The sequence below is a fragment of the Electrophorus electricus genome, chromosome 6 (genome assembly GCF_013358815.1).
Source record: "Electrophorus electricus isolate fEleEle1 chromosome 6, fEleEle1.pri, whole genome shotgun sequence".
Taxonomy (NCBI): domain Eukaryota; kingdom Metazoa; phylum Chordata; class Actinopteri; order Gymnotiformes; family Gymnotidae; genus Electrophorus; species Electrophorus electricus.
In genome coordinates this window covers 18,195,730-18,204,659 of record NC_049540.1, presented here as the reverse complement: position 1 = coordinate 18,204,659, position 8,930 = coordinate 18,195,730, and the positions used below count along the sequence as shown (strand labels likewise).

Genomic DNA, 8,930 nt, shown 5'->3' with positions numbered 1-8,930 from the left:
TGATTGTTTATGTTCATTTCTTATAAAGCCAGATTGTATTTTTCAATAATTGAATCCAACACAGTTTTAATTATTTTAGCATTTAATTGAGCAAGTTATAATCATTATTAAATAAAAATATAAGGCACCCATTTGTTGGTTTAGGAAATAGAGTGACACTTGTGTTAATGTAGTTGGTAAAAAAAAAAAATTCTATACTTTCCCGACAGGAATGGGTTTAATTCATTATAAAAAGATTATTAATTGCAGCCATAACCTCTTCACTAGCAAAGGTCTTATCTCAAAATTCCATTTAATTTTCATTTACAGGTTTAAACATTAGGGAGTTTTAAAAGGCAGATGCTACTTCTTGGCAATAGAACTATAAACCTGTATATAGCCTATATATAGCTCTTGTATATTTTACAAGAGTTATTCTTGTAAAATTCACTGCAGTGATTAGAAATTAATATGTGATAATCTGTGATAATGATATTATGTAATGTATTAATACAGTTATGAAAATGCAATTTTTCTAAATTACAAAAGTAGTGTGAATTTTGTTCTCATGCTTCTAGCCATCTTCTCCTTGCTCTAAAAAAAACTTTCTGTTTTCTGGCTGTAAAGATCATCAATCTTAATTTTTAAAACAGCCAATTCCAAGTTTTAATCCTCATTTAAACTCTGAATGTTTTTGAGATAGATTAGTTGTTCTTTTTGTTACTGTATTCTCTTCCACTCTTTTTATTTTCCCACTTCAAATTAGAAAAGTTCCCAGACCCTTTCTTTTCTAGCCATGTGCAAGAAATCCAAAATAATCATTTTAACAATTATTTAACCTCCTTTTAAGACAGAAAAGAGCTGTTAAGATTCCAGTATAATCAGAATGTGTAGCATGAGAATTTGCAGAGGACATCTTACTGTTGAAGGATATAGCTCTATAGTCTGTAAGTGGGTAGGTAAAATATCCACATTTACAGTTTCTTTATGAAAACCATCAGAAATCAACCAAAAATCTATCATGCACTGACTTGCGCCTGATGCGTTGCTCCATTTAAACAACCTACCCTCTAGAAATTTAAGGTCCAAATATCTATGAGACCAAATTTATCTATAAATGTTTTAGGCTAGAATTGTTTGTATATCCTGGATTATGGTATATAAGTATATATTTAACTATCTAGATAGATAGTTCACCATCTAAAACAATATTAAAGTCCCCTCCTGTCAATAGAAAGGCATTTGGATATTTATCCAACCATGCCCTGATGGCGGCTCCTTTAATGGTGGTTTTAATGGTATTGCGCAAATGACCCGGAAGTGCAGAAGAGCACTATAAGGACATTAAACATGGCGACGCTCATGAGGTGCATGGGAGGTGTATGCACGATATTTGAACCAACGTTGAAAGTCAGAATCAGCAATAGATATGCGCGTGTACTGAGACGCACACCACTGGCTTTTTGTTCGGAGTCACTAGATTTATCAAATTTAGCTGTGCAAGACGTACACACTCAAAGCAAGGACGCACCGAAACATGCCCATTCACCAGCAGAAGGGACTATTTCGAAAGACACGGTGACAGAGACCGATAAAAATGTTCGACAAGAACATGGAGATAGAAAGCCGGTTGCGTCTTTACAATTTTCAGAGTCACGTCATCAGATAACGGGCAGCAAAGACACAAGCCACGCTTCCCTTTCTATGTCTTCAGGTTTAAATCAAGTGGATGGTTTGTGGTACGAAAAGGCACAACCTGGTGACAAGAAGCTGTCGTGAGTATTTAGCATGTGGTATAGATTTAGACCTACTACACTATATTAAAGAGTTACTGGACAAAGCATTGTGCAGAAATATGATGTACAATGTTACCCATCTGAACTTTCAGATGCAGAAAAGAAACATTCAGAAAAAAAGCAGCCAACATTCATTCTTTTTCATAGGAACATAAAATAATTTACACTTGATTACATGGTATACATCCACTATAAGCAAATATAATAAGTAAATATGTTACTCAATTCAGCCAATTAGTCTTGCCTTCATGACTCTTTTAATAAAATTTGTTGTATTATGGAAGTCACCCTGGCCATAACCTCTAACACAATTTCATATAAACCTTTACAGCAATTTGCTTAACTTGGCCCGTTCAAAGAAGCTCCGTGAGCAGCAGGGCAAGGTTCTGCTGGAAGGACCACTTCTCATTTGTGATGCACTAGATGCAGGGGTCTTGCCACAAACGGTCTTCTTCAGCACTGTGGAGAAACTTCAGGAACTTCCCCTGAACAAGCTCACACAAGCCAGCTTAATCAAAGTCAAGCTGGAGGACAGCAGAATCTCAAATCTTGACTCCCCCATAGACATTATAGGTAAGGTATAGCTGGAAGCTAATTTTTTCTTTACAAATGCTGAGAAGAGGACTCAGATTTTTCCTGTACATTTCACCCACTTTGTAGACTGCTGACATTCCACTTGCATACTTACATTAGAGTTATGAAGTGGTGTTTAGATTCATTACAGATTCACTGTGAAAATAACGACAAGTTATTGCGTGTAAAGGCAGAAACTCAGCATTTTTCATGGTCGGTTATTTTATTTGGCAGAAAAGCTTGGAAGGGAGTAGGATGTCGTGCGGCCTTGGATGATGTACGTAGCTTGTCATTTATGCTTTTTCAGCTGTCTTCAGACGTCCCGAGGTGTCCCGAATGCACTTTCCTGAGGAGAAGCGTGGGAAGGCGTTGCCATTAACCCTTATCTGTGATAATGTGCGAGACCCAGGAAACCTGGGTGTGGTGTTACGGTGTGCAGCAGCTGCAGGGTGCCACAGTGTGCTGCTTACGAAAGGTACCTAAATACCTCCACTTATTACAGGGGTGAATATGAATGTCGGTGAGTAACGTGCTGTTTTATACGATGAGAAAGATGTCATTGTTTAAATGTTTTTTTTTTCTTTCTTTTTGTCCTTCTTTTCAGGATGTGTTGATATCTGGGAGGCTAAGGTCCTTCGTGCTGCCCTGGGTGCTCACTTTCGCATTCCCATAATCTCTAGCCTCACCTGGGTGGACATTCACAGTCATCTTCCTGCCACCACAACTGTCCATGTGGCTGACAACTGTAGAGGGCCAATAAAGAAGCCTCAACTCTTAGCAACATCTGAGAAACTGAAAAAACCTGGAGAGTATGGATGGATCAGCAAGCCCCGAAACCCTAGAAAAATACATAATGAGGATGAAGATTTTAATGAAGATGAATATGAGGAGGATATATGTAGGCAGGCAGGCCTAGTTTTAGAGACTCAGCCTTATCATATCAATTGGACTGGTAGCCACACAGCCATTGTGATTGGTGGAGAGACTCACGGTCTGAGCCAGGAAGCCATGCAGTTGGCTGAAAAAACAGGGGGGCGGAAACTAGTAATTCCCATGGTACATGGAGTGGACAGTCTGAATTCTGCCATGGCCGCAAGTGTTTTACTGTTTGAAGGAAGGAGACAGCTAATACTTAATGCTTCTGAATGAACAAATCTAGAGGATATACTCAACTAGGCCATGAACTGTTGGAGGATGTACTCAACTAGGCCATGAACTGTTGGACACCTGCATAGCCACAATACAGGTTTTATAATGGATAATAATTATAATAATATAATAAAGTCACATGTGGTGCTTTACTTTCAACTTAATGAATAATTAAATAAAATGTAATTCAATATAGGAGTGAGTTTTTTGCTGTAAAGTAAATTTAATTTTGGGAATTTTACTTTATACACACAAATTGTGATGATTATTTGTACTTATAGAATGTGTGTACATGGACCATTTCTGTTAATTAATAAAAGCCCCCCCCCCCCCCCTTCTGAATCTAACAAAATATCTGCTCCTTATGGAAAAGTATCTGTCACATTTGTAATAATATTAATCACTTGATTTTATGTCTCACTGTCTTTTATGTTCAGGCTAACATGACATTAAAGCACTCGGTGATAATTCCTTAGCTTCAAATGTTTTGAAAGTCTTGAGTAAAGCAATGATAACAATATGCTACACAGTTTCAAAAATCAACACTATCTTTCATACATATGTTGAGCATCAGAGGGGGAAATGGGTTTAATGAAACCCTAGTTGAATTTCAGCGTGAAAGCCCCGTATTTTGTCTGAGGTATGTGCTGGTCTAGAAACACATTCCAGCTCACAAATGACTGGAATAAATAATCCTTCCCCTGCTATGATGGAGCCCCTCTAACCTAAACCTCCTTGCTAAGAAAAACAACAACACGTCAGCAGGAAGGACCTCACATGCATGACTTACAAACTGGAGCACAGTACAAGAGCACAGTATTACAATGCCACACAAGCAGCATGTCGTATTGGACAGGCTAGTATTTTCTATGTTTATGTTATAGAACACAATGTTTTGAGTAATGGTCATATGTTTTACAAATCACATCCATTGTGATGAATTCAGATCTACTAGAGTTAGGAAATATGCAGATTATCTTTTCTTTAAAATTTATTCTTGCTATCCAATACTTTTTGTGTATTTCCTGGTCAAGCATGGGGTTTTGTAGGGTATATGTTTATGATTAATTACCCTTCAAGCATCCATATAATAGAAGCTGCTGCTGCTTCTTCTTCTTCTAAACAATGCCAGTAATTTTTGTTTAGTTTGCGTGTGTCTGTGGTTGTGTGTGTAAGGGGGACTGAGAATTGTCTGCTGTATTGTAATCAGGGCTGCATGCAGTTAATGGGACTAGACTTGGAAGTCTTCTGTTATTGATTATTGTGTTTATTGTTGTCTTTTCGTCATATGCAAATGCAAAGTAAAAAGTAATTTAACTTGAGCTGGGGTTTTAGAGTGGGAGAGTGATCATATCAGCTATCTTAGTAAGTTGTGGGTAAGAATTAAGATAAGACAAATTTCCTAGATGCTTAATGAGCAGATGCTCTTGACCTTGTGTTTTAGACACACTACGAGTAGCTTTAAGAGTGGGAGAGTTTTGGCTATGTTGGCTTAAGATAGCTATAAGTGGTTGCATAATTTAGACAGAGACAAAAACTTAGGGACCTGTAGTTGTTTCTTAAAGATATCTTTGTAACATGTCTTTGAATAAGCAGAATTATTTGAAGGGGACAGAATTTATTGTTTAGTCCACTAGAGGGAGTAATAAGACAAGCATATTATGGGATTCGAGTCACGTTCTTATATTGCACCTCATATTGCACCTATGTCACATGTACCCAGTGGACAACACAAATACATTTCGTAATTTAAAGTTGCTGACCTCTTTGAAAGTCCTCATCTTTATCTTTGAATGAAGGTTTCTAAAAGGACATTTTCAAGAAAAATAAATATCAAAATACACCTGAAACTGCACACATCGCACGCTACTCCTTCCCCTACCAGATAGTCTATTTTCTAATTTCTGATAAAATGACCTCCCTCACCTCCCTTGGAAGACAATGGTGTGGACAGCAAACCTTGCTAAGAAACATTATACTTATTGACCAGAAAAGTCTTTAGCATTTGAATGCACTCCCCTACTGTAAAAGCTTACCTTGCAGGTCAAATATATGAAAAATTGCAAGGATCTTCCAAACTGAGAAAAACTGGGCGGAATGTTACTAATAAACAGGATAACAAAAATATAAAAATTTCATAAGAATATAAAAGGACAGCAACATATACTATGAAAAATTGTTGGTCAGCAACAGACTACATCTCTTACCAGGTGAACTTCTATAGGGGAAATCATATTTCACCAGTCAAAAGTCTAGAAGAACTAGACATCAGCTTTGGAATACCAGCTAAATAGCAGCGACATACCTTCTGAAGCTTCGTGAAAGGATACCTAAAAATGTTAGGCTGTCATTTAAGGCAAAGAAGGATATTTTGAGGAAGAGAATGTAAGAAAAAATCTATTTAGGAATCAAGTGAAACTATTTTATTCTAGGTTAACAAACATATTACTGTCTGTTATCTTTTCAGAAAACAAAATGTTAAAAATAAAAGTTAGCTTTGCTTTCAAACGTTTGGTCTGTATTGCCCATGTACTTCTGAGGAATTTCATGAAACACTGGGTATGTTTCACAAAAGAGATCTTAAAGCCATTTCTGGTAGCCTTTGTATACCATGATTAAATGTTGGTGAACATATGAGAATATAATTAAAATTAAAGGCTGATGAGATGGAAAATGAACCCAGCTGTTGATTAGCATGGGAAGAAGAGCTCATTATAGACCCATTACGAGTAATCTAACCTCCAGTTACCTGTACTCTGTGCTCTGTGCTGACTAGCCAATGAAATTTGCTGCATGTTTACATACTCACACTCACTCACTGAAACTAGACACCAGGACACATATACACACAGGGTTAAGGATTATCCTGATCAGTCTGAAAAAAAGAATGATAAAGTACACTGATACAGTGATAATATATAGCTGATCAAACTGACCTGTGCATGAAGTCTTTCTGTGCTTCTTTATGTAGACAATGAATAAATTTGTCTCATTCAGAAACATACATGACCTGTTCAAGTGTATCATATTGGATTGAGGTAAACTGATATTATTTAATATTAATTATTACAGATTATTCAGATATGACTATAGAGAATTAAAAAAAAATCTGGGAGGAACAGCCACCCCTTATACCTAGTAACTGATGAGAGCCTAAAAATAGCAACAGAGAGAACAGCAGAGAGAGACAGAGAGAGAATGAAGAAGCCTTTGACGTCAGCACTGCGACGATTCTCTCACAGAGGATAACTGTCTCTACTCCCATACATTTTGAACTTCCCCTGCATATCCAGACAGAATGAATCTTTGTCCTCTCTGGGAACAATAATTTGTTACCACCCAGTCTAAGCAGTCTTTATTCTTACCTCACCCTTGCCACCTAGTGAATTTGTACTCCTTGTCAGTGAGCCGATTTTGTCATTCTGTATATATTTTCTCATTGCTTTTTTCACTTGCATGTTCTCAGGAAACTCAGTTTCATTGTTTATACTTCACGTTATCCCTTTTTCTAACTCTTGCGGAGGATTAAAGGGCTAGAATGTGTTTGTTTGCTTTGCACTCAAACATGTTTGCGTTTTACAGAAACAAGCCTCTGGAGGCTTTTTGAACTACTCCCAATTTGATCTTTTCACAATTTTGGAGTCATATCAACCTGATGCCAACACGCTACACATTAATAATTCAATTATTACTGTACCTCAAGATTTATGAGCAGTTCAACTTATTCGATGGATGTTGTATACATCAACAACAAAACAACCATAAGAAATATTTTAAAGCCATCATGCAGTCAAAGAGGTATTTTTCATAATGTCATGCTTTATTGATATTCAGTAAAAGCAACCTTTCGAGCTGATTAACTGAGGGATGAGGTGGAATGAGTGCAGCAGACCATCATATTTAATGTTTTCTCAAAATCAATCTACAAACTTACTTTTGAGTGTGTGTTGGTTGTTTTGAATGTTGAGTGGGTGGACTAAAAAATGAATAATTAAACAGTACTACACATGACTTGCCACAAGGCCTAAGAAGATCCATATGGTTTATTTTGTACTCAGTCAGCAGCTGGGTTGTGTTCCATCACAAAAAAACAAACATACTTGTAAAGTTCCTCAGCAGTCTCAGGCTTGGATTCTGTCTTGTATTACAAGATGTCCACTGGCACTTGTACTAAAAGGAAAGACATGAAATGGAAATAAAAAATGTTTTATTCATACTTAAGGTTGTCAGGAATGATTTAGACCTTCAATTACCTTTTGCAACTTTCCCTGTTTTTGTGTTATACCTCGTGGGCCATGTGGGAGGTGGAAGTGCATCTTACAACAAGCTGAAGAAGGGCTTGGCTACAGGGAATGACACAGTATCAGACTCCAGAGTCTCATTAAAGGAGGTGGGAAGGCACAGGGAAGTTTGAGAATGTTCCTACTATGCAAAAAAGAGACCAGCCATAGAAAAAAATGTGCTAATGGTGAACAAAAGGCCTAAAGCATTTATCTGACACTTTTACTCAAAGGGATTTACAATTATGAGTGATTAGAACTTGAATAAATCAGTGTTAATGGCCTTGCTCAGGGCTCAATTTGGTGGTGGGGCTTGAACTAACAACCTTCTGATTATTAGATTATAAGTACCTTAAGCAATTACCAGTGAGATACCACCATCCCCTATGCAGGGACCATGTGAAGATGGATTCTGTCTAAAATTCACTCTTTGCTTTTCTCACAATGTGATTTTGATTAGCTGTGATTCTTTTTTCCTTTATTATCCTTAATTACACTGTAAAAATGTATAAATATATGCCATAAAGGTATATGATGATAACACTCAAAAAACAAATGCAAGCTGTCACTGAAGCTGGTTTGTGATGACTTGTTGTCACTATCAAGCCCTCCCCTGTTCCGTTCCATAGTTTTTGTTCCGTTCCATAGTTTCGTTTTCTCCGACCCTCGTTTGATTTTCTACACCTGTCCCTCGTTTACTTGATTGTATTTAAACCCTTCCTTGTTCCCTTAGTTTTAGCTGTTCCTTTGAATTTGTGAATGTGTTTCGTTGTGGTTGTTTCTTGAATCTGTGTTCCAAAGCCTTCATTTTTGTTATCCTGTCTTGTTTAGCCCCGGGTGTTTTCCTAGCTTTAGTTATAGCCTGCTTTCCCGTTTGCCTTCGTGTGTTTTTGTTTGTTGATCATGTATCCACGTACTCTCCGTGTCGACTCTATGACCCTGGACTGCCTTAACGACTCTGATTCTGGATTTGCCCCAATTAAATTTCGCTCTTCTCCGCACATGCGTCCGCCTCCTTATCGCTCAATGTTACATTTGTAATCCTTCTGACATGCTAAAAGCATTTATAACAAATATTCAAATAGGTACGGTGTCCAGCCATCCATGTGGTGAACAGCTACATGAGTTTAAGTCCATTTTATTACTTAGAAGT

The 8,930-nt window shown here is 37.2% G+C and overlaps 1 protein-coding gene across 1 annotated transcript; it reads left to right on the top strand.

Moving 5' to 3' along the window:
- Window positions 1–1,312: 1,312 nt before the first annotated feature.
- mrm3b (mitochondrial rRNA methyltransferase 3b) lies at window positions 1,313–3,951 on the top strand. The gene is made up of 4 exons (XM_027018629.2): window positions 1,313–1,754; window positions 2,107–2,348; window positions 2,656–2,823; window positions 2,953–3,951. Exons 1-4 carry the CDS (start codon window positions 1,330–1,332, stop codon window positions 3,495–3,497), a joined length of 1,380 nt encoding a protein of 459 aa, XP_026874430.2. The 5' UTR covers window positions 1,313–1,329; the 3' UTR covers window positions 3,498–3,951.
- The last annotated feature ends 4,979 nt before the right edge of the window (window positions 3,952–8,930 follow it).

Excerpts from the sequence above, each read along its gene's own strand:
- mrm3b (XM_027018629.2), top strand. The coding sequence starts at position 1,330 with ATGGCGACGCTCATGAGGTGCATGGGAGGTGTATGCACGATATTTGAA. Across the intron at positions 1,755-2,106 it reads CCTGGTGACAAGAAGCTGTC|CAATTTGCTTAACTTGGCCC; the intron begins GTGAGTATTTAG and ends AAACCTTTACAG. Across the intron at positions 2,349-2,655 it reads CTCCCCCATAGACATTATAG|CTGTCTTCAGACGTCCCGAG; the intron begins GTAAGGTATAGC and ends ATGCTTTTTCAG.